The sequence below is a fragment of the Carassius carassius genome, chromosome 10 (assembly GCF_963082965.1).
Source record: "Carassius carassius chromosome 10, fCarCar2.1, whole genome shotgun sequence".
NCBI lineage: Eukaryota > Metazoa > Chordata > Actinopteri > Cypriniformes > Cyprinidae > Carassius > Carassius carassius.
This window is the reverse complement of record NC_081764.1, coordinates 64582-90000: the sequence shown is the minus strand read 5'-3', so window position 1 is coordinate 90000 and position 25419 is coordinate 64582. Positions and strand designations below refer to the sequence as shown.

At 40.7% G+C, this 25419-nt stretch overlaps 1 protein-coding gene across 1 annotated transcript in view; it reads right to left on the bottom strand.

Annotated features, from left to right (window-relative positions):
• The window catches only part of LOC132151460 (histone deacetylase 4-like), a 68670-nt gene extending 52965 nt beyond the window's left edge, over positions 1–15705 (bottom strand). Inside the window, exon 1 of the mRNA XM_059559555.1 lies at positions 15536–15705. Coding sequence (XP_059415538.1) covers positions 15536–15581 — 46 coding nt within the window. The 5' untranslated portion in view covers positions 15582–15705. The remainder of the gene's footprint in view (positions 1–15535) is intronic.
• Between the last annotated feature and the right edge of the window lie 9714 nt (positions 15706–25419).

The window sequence follows — 25419 nt, the reverse complement described above, 5'->3', positions numbered from 1 at the left end:
CACAATGAGCAGCTGAAGAAGTCCATGACCACAGACAGATCTCACCCTTCACCCAAACAGCACCAAAGTATTGTGAAAGCTGTTCCAGGAGCCTCAGCTGGAAACCTCTCTGCTGAGGAACAACTACATAAAAACAATGCATCTGAAGAGAGACAATATGTGGGGCTGAGGGGAGCCACAGCTCCATTAATCTAAGATTAAAAAAAAAAAAAAAGTTTACAACATTATTCCAGAATTGAGTGTAATTTCCATCTGAGGTGAAGCCCCAGCCCAAGAATATGCAAAAGCTGCTAAAGACCATACAGAAATGGACAGAACACTAAAAACACTTGTGGACTTGTGATTTGCATGGGAAATGTAATGTTTAAGCTTGAACGAGGAACACTCATAGCCAGAAATTGATACGTGAAACTGATCTGCTGTGGTTATTTAAACTAAGATGCCTAAATGGATCACTTTGCATGCCAATGTGTTGGACTACTAACTTGATAAGACAGCTGTGGTTAGGCATCACCCCATTGAGCAACAGGTATGAAACCTGAGCTCGGTTTCATGGAGCAAAGTACCTTTAGAAAACCACAAGACAATAAAACTACATGTCAGCCTTGTTGTAGTCATGAAAATGACTGCAGAACAGAGCAGAGTTTCCCAAGTGACATGCAAAAAAGCAATTCCCAAAACAAACATTCAGCCATCTACTGAGAGCTGCTTTTGTCCACAGCAACATCATTTCAACCAAAGGCTTTGACTGCAACAATAAATAATGTTTGCTGGTAGGGAAAGTATTGTAGACGGCCTTACGTCCGGATGCTACCTATGTGATAAACAGAAACACTACCTTAATGCTAATATGCTATTAGTCAAAACGTTAGGTCTGGGCTTCCCAGCTCTTTGTTAAATTGTCACCGTCTGCAAATCCATCTAATACGACTTAAAGAAACAGAGCTCATGAATGCTGACGGCTTCCTTGACACTTATACGGCAAACAAACAATCAGACTATGTTCTCTGTTAAGAGTTTAAGTTTAACCCACTATTTTTTCTGACCAACAAAGACTAGCTTATAGACTAGAGACAAAGAGATATACAATAAAAAAGGCTACAGAACTCTATTAAGCTAACATTAACCCTAACCCTTCAAGCAATCTGTACAGTATGTCTCTCTCTCATAATTCACAAACATCTGCAATGACATCACTGCAACACTCTATTCAAGAGTACGACGGACCAAGTTCATGTGAAAAGTAGGGCTGTGCGATATGGACCAAAAAAACCTATCACGATTTTTTTGATCAATTTTGCGATTTCGATTTTAATCACGATTTTGACACACACAGACATGCTTTACAGTCATAAATGCCTTCAGTATAAATTTGAAACATATTTCCAAAAGAAAACCAATGAGAGCTTTATCAAAAAGTTGTAACATGTCTCTAGAACAGACTTAAGTCAAAATAATCACTAAGTAAAGATGTCAAACAAAATCTAGACATATGGCGAAAAATTATAATAAAAAAATAAAATAAAACCCGTGTTCAGGGATGTTTGTTTTTTTTGCCATGCATCGGTCATAAAGCTCACTGTAGCGGTGCCTCAGGTGTTATATGTTTTGCCCAATATATTTATTGCCCAAGGTTCACACGTACTCTGTCTGCAGTGTGTATACAGTAAGTTATGTGTACATGGTTCAGAAGCAGCAATGCCTATCCTACAGAAAAGCATTAAAAACTGCTAGGTCCAATTACTTTTCTTCTCTTTTAGAAGAATACAAACATAACCCCAGGTATTTATTCAATACAGTGGCTAAATTAACGAAAAATAAAGCCTCAACAAGTGTTGACATTTCCCAACACCACAGCAGTAATGACTTTATGAACTACTTTACTTCTAAAATCGATACTATTAGAGATAAAATTGCAACCATTCAGCCGTCAGCTACAGTATCACATCAGACAGTGCACTATAGACCCCCTGAGGAACAGCTCCACTCATTCTCTACTATAGGAGAGGAAGAATTGTATAAACTTGTTAAATCATCTAAACCAACAACATGTATGTTAGACTCTATACCATCTAAGCTCCTGAAAGAGGTGCTTCCAGAAGTCATAGATCCTCTTCTGACTATTATTAAATCCTCATTGTCATTAGGATATGTCCCCAAAACCTTCAAACTGGCTGTTATTAAGCCTCTCATCAAAAAACCACAACTTGACCCCAAAGAACTAGTTAATTATAGACCAATCTCGAATCTCTCTTTTCTGTCCAAGATACTAGAAAAGGTGGTATCCTCACAATTATATTCCTTCTTAGAGAAAAATGGTATATGTGAGGATTTCCAGTCAGGATTTAGACCGTATCATAGTACTGAGACTGCTCTTCTTAGAGTTACAAATGATCTGCTCTTATCATCTGATCGTGGGTGTATCTCTCTATTAGTTTTATTGGATCTTAGTGCTGCGTTTGACACAATTGACCACAACATTCTTTTGCATAGACTTGAACACTTTGTTGGCATCAGTGGAAGTGCATTAGCATGGTTTAAATCGTACTTATATGACCGCCATCAATTCGTAGCAGTGAATGAAGATGTATCCTATCGATCACAAGTGCAGTATGGAGTACCTCAAGGCTCAGTACTAGGGTCGCTACTCTTCACGCTTTATATGTTACCCTTGGGAGATATCATCAGGAAACATGGTGTTAGCTTTTACTGTTATGCTGATGATACTCAGCTCTATATTTCTTCACGGCCCGGTGAAACACACCAATTTGAAAAACTAATGGAATGTATAGTCGATATAAAAAACTGGATGACGAGTAATTTCTTACTGCTAAATTCTGAAAAAACAGAGGTGTTAATTATAGGACCTAAAAACTCTGCATGTAATAACCTAGAACACTGTCTAAGACTTGATGGCTGCTCTGTCAATTCTTCATCATCAGTTAGGAACCTAGGTGTGCTATTTGATCGCAATCTTTCCTTAGAAAGCCACGTTTCTAGCATTTGTAAAACTGCATTTTTCCATCTCAAAAATATATCTAAATTATGGCCTATGCTCTCAATGTCAAATGCAGAAATGTTAATCCATGCATTTATGACCTCAAGGTTAGATTATTGTAATGCTTTATTGGGTGGTTGTTCTGCACGCTTAGTAAACAAACTACAGCTAGTCCAAAATGCAGCAGCAAGAGTTCTTACTAGAACCAGGAACTATGACCATATTAGCCCGGTCCTGTCAACACTGCACTGGCTCCCTATCAAGCATCGCATAGATTTTAAATTATTGCTTATTACTTATAAAGCCCTGAATGGTTTAGCACCTCAGTATTTGAATGAGCTCCTTTTACATTATAATCCTCTACGTCAGCTACGTTCTCAAACCTCAGGCAATTTGATAATACCTAGAATATCAAAATCAACTGCGGGCGGCAGATCCTTTTCCTATTTGGCGCCTAAACTCTGGAATAACCTACCTAACATTGTTCGGGAGGCAGACACACTCCTGCAGTTTAAATCTAGATTAAAGACCCATCTCTTTAACCTGGCTTAAACATAACATACTAATATGCTTTTAATATCCAAATCCGTTAAAGGATTTTTAGGCTGCATTAATTAGGTAAACCAGAACCGGAAACACTTCCCATATCACCCGATGTACTTGCTACATCATTAGAAGAATGGCATCTACGCTAATATTTGTCTGTTTCTCTCTTGTTCCGAGGTCACCGTAGCCACCAGATCCAGTCTGTGTCCAGATCAGAGGGTCACTGCAGTCACCCGGATCCAGTACGTATCCAGACCAGATGCTGGATCAGCACCTAGAAAGGACCTCTACATCCCTGAAAGACAGCGGAGACCAGGACAACTAGAGCCCCAGATACAGATCCCCTGTAAAGACCTTTTCTCAGAGGAGCACCAGTACAAGACCACAGGAAACAGATGATTCTTCTGCACAATCTGACTTTGCTGCAGTCTGGAATTGAACTACTGGTTTCGTCTGGTCAGAGGAGAACTGGCCCCCCAACTGAGCCTGGTTTCTCCCAAGGTTTTTTTCTCCATTCTGTCACCGATGGAGTTTCGGTTCCTTGCCATTGTCGCCTCTGGCTTGCTTAGTTGGGGTCACTTCATCTACAGCGATATCGTTGACTTGATTGCAAATAAATGCACAGACACTATTTAAGTGAACAGAGATGACATCACTGAATCCAATGATGAACTGCCTTTAACTATCATTTTGCATTATTGACACTGTTTTCCTAATGAATGTTGTTCAGTTGCTTTGGCGCAATGTATTTTGTTTAAAGCGCTATGTAAATAAAGGTGACTTGACTTGACAATGAGAGCACATTATTGTAACGCGAAAGCACATTAAAATAATGCATGAGCGTGAATCTGTCTGCTCACACGCAGATTTCCTTTGCTCTGTTAACAAAACCAGATGCGCGTGCTCAGATCATCGACTGTAGGCTCAGATACACGCTGCCTTACAACGTGTCTCCTTTCTCTCAACCTGTGTCCTGTACACTCACAACTCTCTCTGTGCTCATGCGCAAGATATTAAATCTTTTCGCACCTTTCTATTTATAACCTTTTCTGTTCTCATCTTTTACCATGTGCAGTGTGAACGATTTAGAAATCGCGCACAATCAAATCGCGATTTTATTTCGATTTCGATTAATCGCACAGCCCTAGTGAAAAGGCAAATAAATGTTTTATTTTATTCATACAGGAGCTTTAACTCAACTGGCATCTATTAGCATGCTAGAATAAGAGAGTAAAACCATGATGTCTCACACAGGCTTGATCCAATTCTGGCGAAGGCTTCAGGTCTGACGGAGCACTTCTGAAAGCAGAAGTCAGGGGCCAACATCCATCTACTTTCCAAATATCCATCCAAAGGCCAGCATGCATTCTGAGCTCAGACTCCATCCATCAGGCCTTTGGAACCGCTCCACACTTTGTAATGAAGACGGCACACACAGAGACGCAAAACCTCTCATGCCACTTATGAACACAACTCATTGGCTATAACATTTTTAGAAGCCATTTCATTTGGGAAATGTTTTGCTATATTAAAGCATGGTCACAGAGAGACACCATAAGCAGATTTTGATCTTGAAAATAATGAAACGAGAAGAAACTTTTTGTGTTATATATGTTACTTTGGTTATACATAACAGGATTAAAAAGTTTCTGGGAAAACACACAGCAGTGACATTAATGGTGGTGATATATGAGAACATCCCATCTGATCTGGGTCAGATCCAGATTTAGCATCTGTGAAGTTCACATTCTGTCAAATGGGGCAGTTTTTAGTCAACTAATAATCAGATGAACCTTAACAAGCCTTTCCTGCCCTTCAAAAAGGATAAGGAACAGAACGTCCATCAGCTTTAGAAATACCATCCTGTGCATCAGCACGGGCTGTCAAAATTGCTCAAAATTGACGTTCGAATATTCCCTCTAAAAAATACACGAATATTCAAATTATTTGAACATCTGGTGGCGCATGTTGTCAATGACGCGCATTACGTCAATAACAGGCAAAAATAATACAAAGAGACATAACTACTTGTATAGATAGTCTATTTAAGTTTAAACATATATGACAATGTATTACCTACACAAAAACAAGGAAATCAACTAATGGCCAAGACTGCAGACCTCACGCTCTCTCACCCTCACGTTCTCTGCGCATAATGGTTTAAATTAACAAACACATTTTTGTGCAAGCAATTTAAGGTCGCGACAGTTGTCCCAAATATTGCAGGCTTCATTCAGTGATTGAAACAAATAATATTAATATTAATTGAAGTTTTACAGCATATAGAACTGGCATTGAATGCTCCGAGCGAGCTGTGCTGTGGTAAACATGGAACTTTTCCTTGACATGAAACGATAAATAATCAAACCTCGGATCCATTGTTTGACAGAACTCCCCGAAGCCTGCCCCATCCGCGAAACTCATCGGTCTCATGTCCTTACAAATGAACGAAATTATTTTATCCGTTATGGCCTCAGACAAAGAGCTTGTGGCGGGCGATGCAAAGTAACGTTAAGTGTCAAGACGTGACTGTTTAGCTGGAGTTCCACACATTATGCCATGCTCATTTGGGTGCACATTTTTGAGATGTGACCTCATGTTGCTAGTTGTCGAATGGTATGCTAACTGTATCTTAAATAGCTGGCATTCAACAATCTCGCGGGTCAACAATTTTACCTCATTTTCTCTGCTGCGGTCGAGTTGGGCTCTGCACTTGCTGGCATCTTCCATGAAGAAGCGTCAACTTTCAGCAGTGATGCTGTGCCAGACAGTGCGACTCCTGTGAGGCTGTGACCTGTCCCTGAACCCTCAGGCGCGCTAGCGGCCCGCTCGAAAAGCAGACAACCACGCCTCTACTACCGCGGGCCTTTTTTTCCACATCTTTTTTTTATTCGAATATTAATTTTCACCTTCGAAATTCGTTTTTTTTTTTTACTATTCGAATACATATTCGAACTTAGAATATTCGTTGACAGCCCTTGCACACATTATACATTATACATAGCAGAGCCTCCTCAAAAATATCAATCAGCACTAGGGCTGGGGGATGTGTCCAATATTAGGTAAATATTAGGTAAATACAAGGTAAAATTTGAAAATATCGGGAATATCGAATATTTCAAATTTAAGCATACTTTCCCAAAAGAACGCGCCGAACTGCTCTACACTCCTCTACACTGCTCTGCTCTGCACTGCTCTACACTCCTCTACACTCCTCTACACTGCACTACACTCCTCTACACTGCTCTACACTCCTCTACACTGCACTGCTCTGCTCTACACTGCTCTGCACTGCTCTACACTCCTCTACACTCCTCTACACTGCTCTACACTGCTCTGCTCTGCACTCCTCTACACTCCTCTACACTCCTCTACACTGCTCTACACTCCTCTACACTGCTCTACACTCCTCTACACTGCACTGCTCTGCACTGCTCTACACTCCTCTACACTGCTCTACACTCCTCTACACTGCTCTACACTGCTCTGCTCTGCACTCCTCTACACTGCACTGCTCTGCACTGCTCTACACTCCTCTACACTGCACTCCTCTACACTGCTCTACACTCCTGTACACTGCTCTACACTGCTCTACACTGCTCTGCACTCCTCTACACTGCACTGCACTGCTCTACACTCCTCTACACTGCTCTACACTGCACTCCTCTACACTGCTCTACACTCCTCTACACTGCTCTACACTCCTCTACACTGCTCTACACTCCTCTACACTCCTCTACACTGCTCTACACTCCTCTACACTGCTCTACACTCCTCTACACTGCTCTACACTGCTCTACACTCCTCTACACTGCTCTACACTGCTCTGCTCTACACTCCTCTACACTCCTCTACACTGCTCTGCTCTGCACTCCTCTACACTGCACTGCTCTACACTCCTCTACACTGCTCTGCTCTGCACTCCTCTACACTGCACTGCTCTGCACTGCTCTACACTCCTCTACACTGCTCTACACTCCTCTACACTGCACTGCTCTACACTCCTCTACACTGCTCTACACTCCTCTACACTGCTCTACACTGCTCTGCTCTACACTCCTCTACACTGCTCTACACTGCTCTGCACTGCTCTACACTCCTCTACACTGCTCTGCACTCCTCTACACTGCTCTACACTCCTCTACACACCTCTGCACTGCTCTACACTCCTCTACACTGCACTGCTCTACACTCCTCTACACTGCTCTACACTCTTCTACACTCCTCTACACTGCTCTACACTCCTCTACACTGCTCTACACTGCTCTGCTCTACACTCCTGTACACTGCTCTACACTCCTCTACACTGCTCTACACTCCTCTACACTGCTCTGCACTCCTCTACACTGCTCTACACTCCTCTACACACCTCTACACTGCTCTACACACCTCTACACTGCTCTACATTCCTCTACACACCTCTGCACTGCTCTACACTCCTCTACACTGCTCTGCTCTACACTCCTCTGCACTCCTCTACACTGCTCTACACTGCTCTGCACTCCTCTACACTGCTCTACACTCCTCTACACTGCTCTGCTCTACACTCCTCTGCACTCCTCTACACTGCTCTACACTGCACTGCTCTACACTCCTCTACACACCTCTACACTGCTCTACACTCCTCTACACTGCTCTACACTGCTCTACACACCTCTACACTGCTCTACACTCCTCTACACACCTCTGAACTGCTCTACACACCTCTACACTGCTCTACATTCCTCTACACACCTCTGCACTGCTCTACACTCCTCTACACTGCTCTGCTCTACACTCCTCTGCACTCCTCTACACTGCTCTACACTGCTCTGCACTGCTCTGCACTCCTCTACACTCCTCTACACTGCTCTACACTCCTCTACACTGCTCTGCTCTACACTCCTCTGCACTCCTCTACACTGCTCTACACTGCTCTGCTCTACACTGCTCTACACTCCTCTACACTCCTCTACACTGCTCTGCTCTACACTGCTCTGCACTCCTCTACACTGCTCTACACTCCTCTACACTGCTCTGCTCTACACTGCTCTACACTGCTCTACACTCCTCTACACTGCTCTGCACTCCTCTACACTGCTCTGCTCTACACTCCTCTACACTGCTCTACACTGCTCTGCTCTACACTCCTCTACACTGCTCTACACTGCTCTACACTGCTCTACACTCCTCTGCTCTGCACTCCTCTGCACTGCTCTACACTCCTCTACACTGCACTCCTCTACACTGCTCTACACTCCTCTACACTGCTCTACACTGCACTGCTCTACACTCCTCTACACTGCTCTACACTGCTCTGCTCTACACTGCTCTGCTCTGCACTCCTCTACACTGCACTGCTCTGCACTGCTCTACACTCCTCTACACTGCTCTACACTGCTCTACACTCCTCTACACTGCACTGCTCTACACTACTCTACACTGCTCTACACTCTTTTACACTCCTCTACACTGCTCTACACTCCTCTACACTGCTCTACACTCCTCTACACTGCTCTACACTCCTCTACACTCCTCTACACTCCTCTACACTGCTCTACACTCCTCTACACTGCTCTACACTCCTCTACACTGCTCTGCTCTACACTCCTCTACACTGCTCTTCACTGCTTTACACTGCTGTGCACTGCTCTACACTCCTCTACACTGCTCTGCACTGCTTTACACTGCTGTGCACTGCTCTACACTCCTCTACACTGCTCTACACTCCTCTACACTGCTCTGCTCTACACTGCTCTACACTCCTCTACACACCTCTACACTGCTCTACACTCCTCTACACTGCTCTACATTCCTCTACACTGCTCTACACTGCTCTACACTCCTCTACACACCTCTACACTGCTCTACACTCCTCTACACTCCTCTACACACCTCTACACTGCTCTACACACCTCTACACTGCTCTACATTCCTCTACACACCTCTGCACTGCTCTACACTCCTCTACACTGCTCTGCTCTACACTCCTCTGCACTCTTCTACACTGCTCTACACTGCTCTGCACTGCTCTGCACTCCTCTACACTCCTCTACACTGCTCTACACTCCTCTACACTGCTCTGCTCTACACTCCTCTGCACTCCTCTACACTGCTCTACATTGCTCTGCTCTACACTGCTCTACACTGCTCTACACTCCTCTGCACTCCTCTACACTGCTCTACACTCCTCTACACTGCTCTACACTCCTCTGCACTCCTCTACACTGCTCTACACTGCTCTACACTGCTCTACACTCCTCTACACTCCTCTACACTGCTCTGCTCTACACTCCTCTACACTGCTCTACACTGCTCTGCTCTACACTCCTCTACACTGCTCTACAACGAGAGCTTTCATGAGAGCGGTTGCCAGATAACAAGAGTTTAAATCCCTGAATCAGAGCTTCGCTGTTACAAGGATACATTTCTGCCCGCTTCTGTTTGCTTATTTTAAATAAACGCACGTTCTCACTCCTCAGCATCGCTGACGATAATCTGAAAACACTAACAAGCTGGAGTTTAGCATCTAATGAAAGCGCTGTTCATATATATATATATATATATATATATATATATATATATATATATATATGTGCTTCAGCAACTAGCTCCCCATCTAAGAGGGTTTTTAGTGTCAGTAAGAACATAGTTTCATGCCACAGAGCTTCTCTCAAAACCGCAGACAGTTGACAGACTGTTATTAACTAAAAAAACTTGTAAAAAAATAAATAATTTTTTAAATAAAAACAATTTAGTTATTTCTTCCAGCTGCATAGTTTAAATTGTGAATTGCATGCACTAAAACAGTTTACAGAATGTGCTTTCTGTACTTGTTTTGCACTACTTCAGTTACATATACGTGTTCATTTAATTAAAAAGCAGTAAGTGATCACTTGGTCTCGATTTTCTTTAAATGCTTAAATTAGCTGTTCAATCTAAGTTGTTTTTAAACATTTTTTTTAAATGGGCATAATATTTATAATTATTTAAATGCAAATGCAAACATAGAGATATATATTGAATATCGTAAACATTTTGACAATATTGTGATATATATATATTTTTTTATATATCGCCCAGCCCAAATCAACACCACAAAAATCACAATATTAACAACAATGAAATATAGTTTTTTTCTACAGTAAGACAGTGCAACAGCACCAATAAAATGTATGAAAATGTTTGTGTGAATTTTAAGTATTTCATAGCTATTGTTTGCCGCACTTATAATAATAATCGATGCGGCATCTTTAACCTCCCTGAGCTGTGTGTAAAAGTGATACCTGGACGTGTACAAGAACACGATGATCACATGTACGTGCAACGCTTCAGCGGCCAGAAGCCATTGAGAGACATGAAAACGCAATGAGAAATGTAAAACTGGAAACATATCACATCATAACCTTAATTAGACGCAGCATCATTAGGATCTTCACATCAGTGTCCAGAATGGACAAAGACAAATGCCTGAAATGTCAAAAGGTGTGATGGCAGTGAGGGTTCTGTGTAGGCTGTAATTGGAGCGGTCAGATGTTGGCAGAACATCCAGTATCTGTTCCTCTCTCGCCGGACGGCACACACGCTAGCTTGCTTCAGTCTCCTGTTCGTCTGGACTGATTGCAATTAAAACCAGCATGCTTTCATGCAGGATCTGAAAACGAGGCTCAGACGCTGGCAAGCCTTCATTTGTTTGGTTCCGCCCCAGAGAGCCTGTAGTTCTGTATGTGGGGAGTCAGATGGATGGATTGGGGGGGATTTGCAGTCTTCTGGAGGGATAGAAACAATCGGCACATTTGTTTGTTCGGCGCACATGCAGAATCTGTGCGGCTCTATAAATAGCAGCGAGTTAAGCTGCTGCAGTCCTGAAGAGAGGACTCTGATAAATATAAACATGAGAAACGGATCAGAAGGAGCGAGCAGGAGGAACAGGACTCATAAAACAAGACAATCAGAGCGCCGCAGTTGCGCCTGTCACATGTCATCAGCTCACGGTCCGTCATCACCACGCTCAACCAGACACAGTCCACATCACACGCTCAATGATTTTGATAGAATTATAAATATTATGCAATTCATTAAATGTCTACAGGATCTTAAGGGCCTGAATGCAGCTGTTATGTTAATTAAATGTCAAGAAGCAAAACTATTCCTGTTAGACGTGTTACCAAGAAAAAAATAATAATTATGAACAGAGAAGAAAAAAAGAGAAACAAACATTGGACGATGGCAAGAAAACATTGTGACATTTAATTGATAAAAGTATTCATTAATTCATAAAAAGCTCATAAATACCATATCACCATGGGGGGGGGGGGGGGGGGGTTCTCTCTTTTCCCCGCTTTCCTTCACTTTTAAATAGCTTAAATCAAATCAGCGGAAGTTTGGCGTCAATTGCTTGAATGCAACAACAAAATACAATGTCAAACTCACTTTAGCCTATATATAAAACAGAAATTTTATTATCAAAGCAAATATGGGGTGGTGTTAGCGCAGTGGACAAATCACATGCCTTTGGTGTGAGAGACCCGGGTTCGAATCCACTGTGAGACACCAATGTGTCCCTGAGCAAGACACTTAACCCCTAGTTGCTCCAGAGGCGTGCGACCTCTGACATATATAGCAATTGTAAGTCGCTTTGGATAAAAGCGTCAGCTAAATGAATAAATGTAAATAAAAATACACCGTGCTATAGGGCAGGCTATGCCAAATATAAAATAACAAATAACTTACACAAAGTTAAAATAGGTATACCAAACTGGAAATAGGCTAAGTAAACATGTATAATATATAACCAAAAAAATGAGATATGTAGAACGTTTATTAGCAAGACAAATAAGAAATCTTGGACACTAACCTACTTGAGATCACTCCGGTGTGAACAGCACTGACTGATTAAAAAACCTATTACATCATTAAACGAATCCTGGATTACTGAGGCTCAGGCGAGAAGATGAAACTCAAACACAAACACAGATCGTCAGCTTGCATCAGTGAAGAAGCTTTCACAACCGTTTTAAGTCTCTCCATCAGCTGTTAGATCTCATTACACACTGCATGTGTCAAGCAGAAGAACCAAACGCACTACACCTACAAGCAGAAACTCATAATCATACAACACCCAACGAGACGTACCTGAATGACTTTGAGAAGTCATGATGTCTGGAGCAGCTGATGCGTTCTCAAGACTTCAGATACAGCTCCAGTAAAGCAGCGGTTTCTGCTCCTCGTCTCGACAGATCCAGCCAGCAGCTGTTAGAAAGCAGAGATCCTGTAACTAAAGATATTCTTTACAGAGATTTCTCATAAAAACATAAAATTTCTCTATATTGTAATCATTATGATCACACTCGTAATAATCGCTTTAATGAGTTTCTGTCTGAAATTAATTAATGTTAGCTAACTGTAAGATTCTATTATATCGAACTGTTCATTTGTGATATCAAGATTACTTGTACATATTCACTTCTGCTTTGTAATATAGACACATGCATTTCTGTAAAGCAGTTAGCTTTAGATTAGTAAAGATTAGCAGTTACACAGCATCAGACAGTGCTGTCAAAGCCCTCCCATGCATTCAGCTGAATCAATGCATCAAATGCAAATCATGGACTTTATCTTCATTTATCTTCAGAAGAGACCTTTCACATGGACACATTATTGAGCAGATATACAACAACCACATTTACCAGTGGGGAAGAAAACAGCAGGGCTGACTTCCTCAGTTCAGACAATGCAAACATGCACACACACACACACACTCGTGACACACAAACTAACACACGTTTGTTTTTGTGTAAAGTGTGTTCATCCCATAAGTGTAATGGTTTTTATACTGTACAAACTGTATATTCTATGGCCCTACACCAACCCTACACCTAACCCTAACCCTCACAGGAAACTTTCTGCATTTTTACTTTCTCAAAAAAACTCATTCTGTATGATTTATAAGTGTTTTGAAAAATGGAGACATGGGTTATGTCATCATAAGTCACCCTCTCCTTGTAATACCTGTGTCATACCCATGACATTATACAGAGTTGTGTCCTGATATGATACACACACACACACACACACACACACACACACACACTCACACACGATCAGTAGGGACTTTCCAACAAAGGACAATATTTATTTTCACAAAGTCAGCTTTTTGTTCATACAGGCCTAGACAGTGGTCATGTTATTACAACCCCAACCCTAACATCACTACCCCGCGGCTCTCCACCTTCATGTGGACGAGGACATGGAGTGTGTGGGTTAATCAATTTGTACACAGCGTTTTTACAGAAGACCAGGTCTTATGCTTTATCTCAATCATTTTTAGTTACTCAAACTCTACAACTGATGATCACCAATAGATCTTATGTTCTGTCAGTGGAATCCTGTGATATTAGTGAAATGATGGTGTTCCTGTCGCTCAAGTGGTAGAGCATTGCGTTAGCAAGCAAGCAAGCACAAGGTTGGGGGTTCGATTCCCCGGGAACACATGATAGGTAAAAACTGATAGCCTGAATGCACTGTAAGTCGCTTTGGATAAAAGCGTCTGCTAAATGCATAAATTAATTAATTACTTAAATTAAATGAAAGACTTTCTTTCGCACGACAGAAGCGTGATCTCAGGGTCTTCTGGACCATCAGGTCATTTCTCTCCTGAAACGGGTCTCTGTCCTCGCCAGACGGACGCTGGGGGGGGGCATGTATGCTAACCTTCTTTGACAGTCTGTGGGGGGTGATTCCCATGTGGCCATTATGTTCACTCTGGGGCTTCCATTGTCCCTCAAGCTAAAAACTGGAGCCTAAACAGACAATAAAACACCATATGCCATCTTCTGAATCAATATCTGAACAAATAAGAATTCAAAATAGAAGATTACTCAGAGCAGTGTTCAGTTCCAGCTGTCAAGCAACGACCACCAACAGTGTATCTGTAATGCTGAACATCAGTGTGTGTCTGAGTGTGTGTGTGTGTGTGTGTATCAGAGTGTGTGTGTGTCTGAGTGTGTGTGTGTGTGTGTGTGTGTGTGTGTCTGTGTGTGTGTCTGAGTGTGTGTGTGTGTGTGTGTGTGTGTGTATCTGAGTGTATGTGTGTCTGAGTGTGTGTGTGTGTGTATCTGTGTGTGTGTGTGTGTGTGTGTGAGTGTGTGTGTGTGTATCTGAGTGTGTGTGTGTGTGTGTGTGTGTCTGAGTGTGTGTGTGTCTGAGTGTGTGTGTGTGTATCTGTGTGTGTGTGTGTGTCTGAGTGTGTGTGTGTATCTGAGTGTATGTGTGTCTGAGTGTGTGTGTGTCTGAGTGTGTGTGTGTGTGAGTGTGTGTGTGTGTGTGTCTGTGTGTGTGTGTGTATCTGAGTGTGTGTGTGTCTGAGTGTGTGTGTGTGTGTGTGTCTGTGTGTCTGTGTGTGTGTGTGTGTGTGTATCTGAGTGTGTGTGTGTGTCTGTCTGAGTGTGTGTGTGTGTGTCTGAGTGTGTGTGTGTCTGTGTGTGTGTGTGTATCTGAGTGTGTGTGTGTGTCTGAGTGTGTGTGTGTGTGTGTGTGTATCTGAGTGTGTGTGTGTCTGAGTGTGTGTGTGTCTGAGTGTGTGTGTGTGTGTGTGTGTGTGTGTGTGTGTATCTGAGTGTGTGTGTGTCTGAGTGTGTGTGTGTGTGTGTGTGTGTGTGTGTGTGTGTGTGTGTGTGTGTGTGTGTGTGTCTGAGTGTGTGTGTGTGTGTGTGTGTGTGTCACGGCAATCCTTTCTCAACCTCATTCACAAAAAGCGGTATAACCCGCCCATCTCGAGTCGCTTCACGTCATTGGCCGTCGCTCGGTTAAACACAATAATCAAACAATACTAGTTAAAGCTGGTTTCAGGTTAACCGTTACGCGCAACTGATCTCCACGGAAGAGGTTTTTCTCACATGTGAAGGTAAATCTGTTCGAGCATCATTGAAGGAAGCTGCTGAAGAATAGCATAATAACAACTAACGGCCGCGCGCGGAGCTCGTGACGCGGATCGCTCGCTCGTTCGCTCACCTGATCGCGGCAGACGCGGGACGCTCGTGGGATCAACGGCACACATCTGAATTCGCCCGGAATGCGCAGATGCCACAGAATCGCCGTCTGACAGATTCCGCCATACTGGATTTTTGATTCGGGAATCACGTGTGGCGGGACTGAACGAGAGGCGGGAACATCCACGCGCGATGACGTCAATCCTGACGGGCACGCGGATCGTGATGATCAATAAAGTGTTTCTTTAGCTTGTGCTCCAGAATTATCTGTTAATAACACATCAGACGACGTCTGTATTACGTGAGTGCGTGCGAACAGTGGTGTGGCTAACGGCTGATGAGTGAATGTTATTCATCTCTAAATCTTGTATGTTATCAGTTTTCAATGACTTGCTTTGACAGACAATCACAGTTTCTCTGATGTTGTCCTTCATGTGTCTGTGATTCACAAACTCTTTTGATCAGGGAACACTGTAGACATAAAAGATCCAAAACATTACAATATCATACAGTCATCCTCTTTCTGATAGAACAGACTGTATTTTAAGTCTTTCACTTGCCATGTTTATTTGAGGCAATACAACAAAGCAATAAGAGTGACAGATTTGAGCAATTTTCTTCTTCATTCTTAACAAAACGAGTTACTCTTGACATCAGACTACAACAACCTTCAAAGGACTGTGATTCGAGTGTTAGTCGAGTCACCTTTATTTCTACAATGCTTTATACAATACTGAATGTGCCAAAGCAGCTTTGCAGTGTTAAACAGGAAAAGTGTGTGCTGATGATGTAAGATGTATCAGTTAAAGTCAGTTCATTGATGTCATCATCCAGTTCAGTTCAACATGGTGCCAGAAACTCAACAGAAGCAAGGAACCAAAGCTCCATCAGTAGATGTTTGTGTTATTAATATCCATCACTGAATACATGTGCACTAAATTTTTCTAATGTCATTGATTAAGCTCATATAGAAAGCCACATTTCCATTCTGTAAGTCCAAGGACATTAGTGTGTTTCACGAAACAAGTACATTCAACATATCAGGACAAAAGAACGATCTCTTCTACACAGATCTCATGCGGCCCCTCAGCTGTAATGAGGGCTGTGAATCTTTGGCAAGGCAGCGATTCGATTCGATTACGATTCATAGGTTTTCGATCCGATTCAAGAACGATTTTTGCAAATTTAGAACGATTCAATTCGATTCGATTCGATTCACAATTAAATTCGATTCGATTCGATTATAACGATTCGATTCTGCATTCTTTAAGTGCATTCACGGGATTATTTAAATGCTTCTACTAAATTATTTAAATGCTTAGTCAGGGGGCACATTACAGTAGCATTTATGGTTAGAGAACCATAGGTTATAAAAAAAAAACCTTTTGTCCATTGGTTAAATGCTAGTTTAATGATGCGACATGGCATACGTAAAAATGTATGTAAGCCAAGTTTTTAAAAAAGAGCTTAAAGAGTATTATGTATAAGCTAACATTTTGTCACACCAGGGGCATAGCCATAATTTCAGAAGTGACAGAAATGTCAAATACAATCATTTTATCTATGTAGCCTATATAATAATAATAATAATAATAATTTTTATTATCAACTTTTTTAATTACTTTTAATTAGCTGTAATAAACCAAATACACTGCTGGACAATAATCAATCATTTGTAATCGATATTTTTTTCCTAATGGCAATTTTATGATTGTTTTATATACTAGGCTACATTTAATTAGCAATTATTTAAATTTTCTGCACAGAATAAGGTAGAAAATATACTTTATAGTTTCTGTACTGTAATAAATGTCAATTAGCACTGCATCATTCATAAATTGTTTGTGGGTTTTTTTTAGTTTCATCAGTTTATTCTGCTTTTATTCAGTTTAGCTGCAGATATAGTCTGGCACGTCTATGAGAGCGAGATCCCTTCTCTTTCAGTGTGAAAACGTCTTCATCTCTATTTAACTTTTCCTCTCTATCAGCGAATGATTCTGAGAGAAAACGTGCCAGATGTCTGTTTGCTAATGAAACAAACGCTACTTTCATGCATCTGATTATCAGATAAATCTCACACTCTTATTTCAAGGTCGTTGTTAATGCTGTGGTTAATTTTAAAAGTTTCCTTCGTATATTTGGTTCATCCGCATTGTTTAAACACATTTATAATTCAATGGATCTGTGCGTATGATTTAGACACTTACATTTCTGCTCCGTCCATGCAATAAACACAGCTGTCGACGGCTCCGGTAACTCCGTCGGTAAGATGCAGAGAGCCATTGACAAACTACAGAAAAGTAAAACTACTTCACGTTAGCATTACTGGCCACGAGTCCTATAGATCACACGTCAGCTGCGTCAGAGACGAACGGAGCGCGAGCGCAATCCTGTGACGGTCTCAGGCGGTAAACCGTGGAGCGCGTGAAGGACAGATAAGAGGCACGATTCACGAACACTCTTCATGGTCTCCATTAATTCGTGCGTGTAGTAATTTAATGTGTATACATTTTGAAAGCATTGGATCGCTATAGAAATCGGGATTCATTCGATTCTTAGCATTTTGAATCGATTACTGTCCAAGATCGGCGATTCACGATTCAAAAATCATGTTTCAAGATCGATGCATATGAATCGACAGGGTTTGTAATCGATGCATCGAGAAAACGAGTGAATCGTTACACCCCTAGCTGTAATGCTTCGCTCAAGCAATATAAGACATATCTTTGATGTTTGTGTAACAAAATATAATTTAACATTCTCTCATTCTCATCAACCCCACGAGCAAGAACACACACAGGAAATAACATCAAAGATAAACTCTTCAGAATGTGCTGTATTGATTTATTCAAGTCTGTCTTGTATTTTATACTAACTCAACTCATTTCAGCATAAAAGTCGAGTGGTAGTTGATCAGAACAGCGTTTCCTCTTCAGTTGGGCTAAAGTAGATCCTACCATTGATCTAAAACTAACCATTCAGCGAAATCAGATGAATGTCATGGAGAGCCTTTAAAAAGCACTCATAGAAGGGTTAACACTTAAACCCGTCCATAGCTATTTACTAAATACTGATAACTGGAGGCCTTTTGGTAGGTTGCAGCTGGTCCTCTTTCAGATGGTCATATTTGTGTGATCTTAACCTCTATCAACCAGTTCAGTCTTCTAAGAGAAAAATACAAATTTGATTTCATGATTTCTCTTAACCCTTGGTTCTGTATTAAATGATCTCTTCTGCATGGAGCAACACATTAGTTCAGCACTCATCGTGACATTTCTTCAGCAGATTGAGCACATGATTCAGAGCAGAACGTTTGGATCATTTCCACTCGTCACCACACTCCCTTTTTTATGGCATTCAAATTAAATAATGCAACATTTTCAATTTTATTATTTGATTCCAGATCGTAGACACCCACATTAAGAATGAACATGGATTTGTACAGCTGGCACAGAGCAAAAAAAAATCACAATTCCCAACATCACCCAACAGCCAAACCCTTTCATCTGAACATCTGTATTTTGTGCAAAGAGAAGTGGATTCTTGTCTATCGTAACAATTATGCATTAGATTAGTTTAACTTCTTGGGAAAGTTTCACGTTGACTGTGTAGTATGCCAGACTTGAATGAGTTATATTGTTTTGTAAGAATGAGTGTGAATTTGAAATCTGAAGGAAAAGGAAGACGTGGAACAGCAGCAACAAACACCTCAAGTTATTTTAATTTATAACTTTATTTTATACTTATAATCAAGGGGGGTTCTTTAATTTGAGGAGTTTATTGCAATAGCTTTTAAAACCATGAAGTACTTGAATAATTCATGTTGTAATCTAAGAATATTTGTATTCTCTGTAGTCTTGGTAAATTAACTAATGATGGTCTCAGGTAATTACTGTCCAGATGGTGCCATGTGATGTTTAGGAGAACGGCCCACGGTTTATGCTTCATGTCAGTCCAGTAACACGACAGAATCTGGTTCGGATTATGGTTTCCATAGTAACAGAGGATTTATACTTCTCTTTGTGAACCTTTGAGCACACGTTATATAACATGTCTGGAAGTCTAATTTAATGCCTTTTGTTCGCTTTTCATGTTTCATATAAATAATTGAAATGTTCTCTAAAACATAAAGCAGTTTGTCTTGACTGTCTTACATTATGTGCAAACAAGCATGTGTTGGGATTGATATATTATGAATTTTAATGGTAATCATGCATCAATGTGATTGAGTGTGAATGAGTGTCTTGGTATTCCAAAAAGCAGGTTATGTGACATATCCAGGTTTGTTTGAGGCAGGGGCGTAGTTTATGGGGGGGATGGGGGGGAGGTAACCCCCCCAATATTCAAATCCATCAGTTACAACCCCCCCAATATTTCAACATGAAAATCACAGTAGATCAAATGAAAAATATAATATGAAAAAATAGAATTCATTTATTTTGTAAAAATAATTTTGTTCCTAATCAAATATGAGTATGTCATAATAAATCAGACAAAAAATACTCCCCCTCCATTGAACCGATTGGTAACGCCCAACCAATGAGTCGCACTTTCACCAAAACAAGCAAGTGGTGTTTGAATGGGAGAGCACACGGTTAATGTTAGCGCCAAAAATGAAGAGAAGCGCTGCACAGCGGACTATATTTAACTGCTGGTCAGAGAGGGATGCAAAAAATACAGCATGTACTGAGAATGAGGTATGAGAATATTGTGTAATAGTTAGTACACACCACATATATTTTAGCTAGCTAATCCATTGCAATGTATTTAGCTATAACTATCAGTATAACAAGTTACCAAAGCAGCTGTCTGTTTTGCTAGTATATTTTTCAATAGTGTCTGTAATTATCAACGACAAAAGTATTCACATCGGTGTTTGTTTTCTTACTAAATTAATCTGACTTTTGAACGAATTGGATGAATTAACGATTTAAGTGGCTAACTCATTAAAACAGTGAAACACTGCCGCCTACTGGCGGTTTCAATACTTAATTTCTTTCTTTTGATAATCTCTACTATGTTAGAATTTTATGAATGATGATTATACACAAATTTCATAACGTTATGAGGTGTATAATCTCTTAACATGTTTTTATAACAGATTCGAGGTAAATATAGCTGCAGGGTAGAAAAGTCAGCAGAGGGAGAGGAGGAGCAGGTGATCAGGTAAAGAAGATGCCATTCAATCAATAAAATAAAATAGGAAACAGTATAGAAAAATAGCAGTTTTGTAAAGTTAGGCTTTACATTAATGCCTTTAATGTTTTAAAGATGTGTTTCCCATTAGAAAAAAAATTAAAATGCATTAAGGTGGAATGTAAAAATCTTAAAATAACTGTCTAAATGTTGTCTCTTTCATATTTGTATATGTTGAATTTGTAATCAGTTAAAGCATGTTGCCAGATAGATAGATAGATAGATAGGAAGAAATAAATTATCCAATAACAATACACATAAAAAAAAATTTTTTTTGAAAAAAATAACGGGCAGCATACAACGTTCAACCCCCCCAATGTTCAAACCAAATCTACGCCCTTGGTTTGAGGATTAGCGAGCGGAGCAAAATTGGAGGTTTGGTTCAGGGTATGTAAGTAACCATAGCAACTTCTGTTCCAGGGTTAGTTCACTTCATCGCACGTGTGATCTACTGACGAGCCTTTAGTGGGCGTGACAGATGCACAACATTATATCATATTGTGATATGTAATATAGTCTATTATATATATATATATGCATGCATTTGCATCCAAAAATATTAAATTGCGAATGGTCACCACTGCAGACATCCCAACCTGCAAAAAGTCATTTCAGTGAGGTACCACCCCCCCCCTGCCCCGTCCAAGAAGGAAATACATCTCAGCTGTAGTCACCTTCTCAGTGAGACTTTGCTGAATGGGAGAACGGAGATATATTGGAGCAGCCTTCCCTGTGCTTAGCCTCCCTAACATGTTGTGGTCCCTAACAGATATAAAAGCATAAAATATAATTTCTATAAGCTATAGGCCTATGTAAGTATTCGTTAATTATGTTTAAATATGTATATTACTTTTACTATTTATATAATCTGCTTATACAATTTATGTAAACTGCTTTTATTTATTTTCCATTGCAACTTTAAACAGGTCTAAGGAGTTTGTTGTTTTCATGTAGCCTTGGCAACTAGCCTGAATAATATACAGATGAAATGAAACCTGTCAACTCACCTCAACATGCCTTTTGCAATCATATAACCCTCCATGGGCAATGCTTGAGCAAGACTGTCATTATGTTTGACACCTATAAGACAGGGGTACACTTTCGTGTAGTCTGCCGTAAAATGTGTCTTATACTTTTTTTTGTTTTGTGGCACTCTCCCTCTGCCATGGTGCTCCTGTTTCTAGATAGACATAACTGATAAATGTTGTTCGGGAGAAGAGATAAAAGAGATAAAAGCCCGCCCACACTGACAATTGATTGGTTGATTTGCAGAAACAGGCCAATCAGGATGCTCTCTGTCTTACATGCGCTTCGCACACACGCACATTAGCACACACACGCAAGGTCTCTCGCTCCCTCTCTCTCTCTGTCGTGCGTGCGCTACACGGTTTGAAACACAGTATCTGTTTCGCATGCGCGCTTTTGCTCGCTCGGTCTAGATTCCGGGAGATTTTAACTAATTTGCGGGTCTCAGGGAGCCGCTTTCAATAAGCGGGAGACTCCCGGAACTTCCGGGAGACTTGGGATGTCTGCCACTGGTGACTAGGCCTATGTATTTACATGATATAACAGAAAAATTTGCATTTAATGCCTAATGTTCACGTATTAAAGGGATAAAATTTGATATGTAATATAGACACAAAATGATCGGTCTGTGCAAAACAGTATTTATATAATTTTTTATCCTCTGATTCACACAATCTCTGAACTATGCATTCACACCAGATGTGAATGAAGCGTTAAGCGGGAGAGATTTACATGTAAAGTCAATGCAAAGACGCGAATAGACATCCTGCGTCGTAATTAGCGCGAATGAGGCTGTGCGAATGACGTGAGCTGCGCAAGTTGAAAAATCTGAACTTTGGTGAAAATTCGTGCCGTGTTAACCAATCAGAAGCTTGCTCTAGTAGTGACGTGATTACGACATAGCAAGACGTAAACAAGGCATTTTAGATAGGAGTGGTTAACGCTTAACTTTTATAAAGAATACTTTACCGAGCTTCTTTATGCATTTAAATGTAAAATGTTTACCGGGAGCCAGAGCGCTTGACATCTTGGCAAATTTAAAAGTGCTGGCTAAAGCGAAACGTAAATACAGTAAGATTGTTATTCATGCCAGCGCTAATGATGTTCGACTTCGCCAGTCGGAGATCACTAAAAATAACATTAAAGAGGTGTGTGAACTTGCAAGCACGATGTCAGACACTGTAATATGCTCTGGTCTCCTCCCTGCTTACCGTGGTGATGAGATGCATAGCAGATTGTCATCGCTCAATGGCTGGATGTCTAAGTGGTGCCCACAGAATAACATAGGTTTCATAGACAATTGGACGAGCTTTTGGGGCAGACTTGACCTGTTTAAAAGAGATGGTCTTCATCCCTCTTGGGGTGGCGCCACTCTTCTCTCTAGAAATATGGCAAATAGTCTTAGTGTTTATACTTGACTAACTGGGGCCCAGGTCAGGAAGCAGACAGACTGGCTAAACCGACCGTCTGCTAGCTGCCTCCCATCACAGAGGTCAGTTAATTCTCAGCACATAGAGACTCTTTCACCTAGATATCACACTATAGAGACTGTGTCTGTTCCCCGAACTAGAAAATACAAAAAACGTCCAAACCAAGTTAAGATTAACAATTTAATTGAGGTTCAACAAATAAAAAACAGAAGCAATATGGATAAACAAATGATAAAGCTTGGCTTATTGAATATCAGATCCCTTTCTACGAAAACACTTTTTGTAAATAATATGATCACTGATCATAATATAGATGTGCTCTGTTTGACAGAAACCTGGCTAAAACCTGATGATTACATTATTTTAAATGAGTCCACCCCCCAAGATTACTGTTATAAACATGAGCCGCGTCTAAAAGGCAAAGGTGGAGGTGTTGCTTCAATTTATAACAACGTTTTCAGGATTTCTCAGAGGGCACGCTTCAAGTATAACTCGTTTGAAGTAATGGTACTTCATATAACATTATCCAAAGAAACAAATGTTAATGATAAATCCCCTGTTATGTTTGTACTGGCTACTGTATACAGGCCACCAGGGCACCATACAGACTTTATTAAAGAGTTTGGTGATTTTACATCCGAGTTAGTTCTGGCTGCAGATAAAGTTTTAATAGTTGGTGATTTTAATATCCATGTTAATAATGAAAACGATGCATTGGGATCAGCATTTATAGACATTCTGAACTCTATTGGTGTTAGACAACACGTTTCAGGACCTACTCATTGTCGAAATCATACTCTAGATTTAATACTGTCACATGGAATTGATGTTGATGGTGTTGAAATTATTCAGCCAAGTGATGATATCTCAGATCATTATTTAGTTCTTTGCAAAATTCATATAGCCAAAATTGTAAATTCTACTTCTTGTTACAAGTATGGAAGAACCATCACTTCTAACACAAAAGACTGCTTTTTAAGTTATCTTCCTGATGTATCCAAATTCCTTAGCATATCCAAAACCTCAGAACAACTTGATGATGTAACAGAAACTATGGACTCTCTCTTTTCTAGCACTTTAAATAAAGTTGCTCCTTTACGCTTAAGGAAGGTTAAGGAAAACAGTTTGACACCATGGTATAATGAGCATACTCGCACCCTAAAGAGAGCAGCCCGAAAAATGGAGCGCAGCTGGAGGAAAACAAAACTAGAGGTATTTCGTATTGCTTGGCGGGAAAGTAACATATCCTACAGAAAAGCATTAAAAACTGCTAGATCCGATTACTTTTCTTCTCTTTTAGAAGAAAACAAACATAACCCCAGGTATTTATTCAATACAGTGGCTAAATTAACGAAAAATAAAGTGAAGTGAAGTGACATTCAGCCAAGTATGGTGACCCATACTCAGAATTTGTGCTCTGCATTTAACCCATCCGAAGTGCACACACACAGAGCAGTGAACACACACACACTCACTGTGAACACACACCCGGAGCAGTGGTCATCATTTATGCTGCGGCGCCCGGGGAGCAGTTGGGGGTTCAATGCCTTGCTCAAGGGCACCTAAGTCGTGGTATTGAGGGTGGAGAGAGAACTGTACATGCACTCCCCCCACCCACAATTCCTGCCGGCCCGGGACTCGAACTCACAACCTTTCGATTGGGAGTCCGACTCTCTAACCATTAGGCCACGACTTCCCTTCAACAACTGTTGACATTTCCCAAAACCACTGCAGTAATGACTTTATGAACTACTTTACTTCTAAAATCGATACTATTAGAGATAAAATTGCAACCATTCAGCCGTCAGCTACAGTATCACATCAGACAGTGCACTATAGACCCCCTGAGGAACAGTTCCACTCATTCTCTACCATAGGAGAGGAAGAACTGTATAAACTTGTTAAATCATCTAAACCAACAACATGTATGTTAGACCCTATACCATCTAAGCTCCTAAAAGAGGTGCTTCCAGAAGTCATAGATCCTCTTCTGACTATTATTAATTCCTCATTGTCATTAGGATATGTCCCCAAAACCTTCAAACTGGCTGTTATTAAGCCTCTCATCAAAAAACCACAACTTGACCCCAAAGAACTAGTTAATTATAGACCAATCTCGAATCTCCCTTTTCTGTCCAAGATACTAGAAAAGGTGGTATCCACACAATTATATTCCTTCTTAGAGAAAAATGGTATATGTGAGGATTTCCAGTCAGGATTTAGACCGTATCATAGTACTGAGACTGCTCTTCTT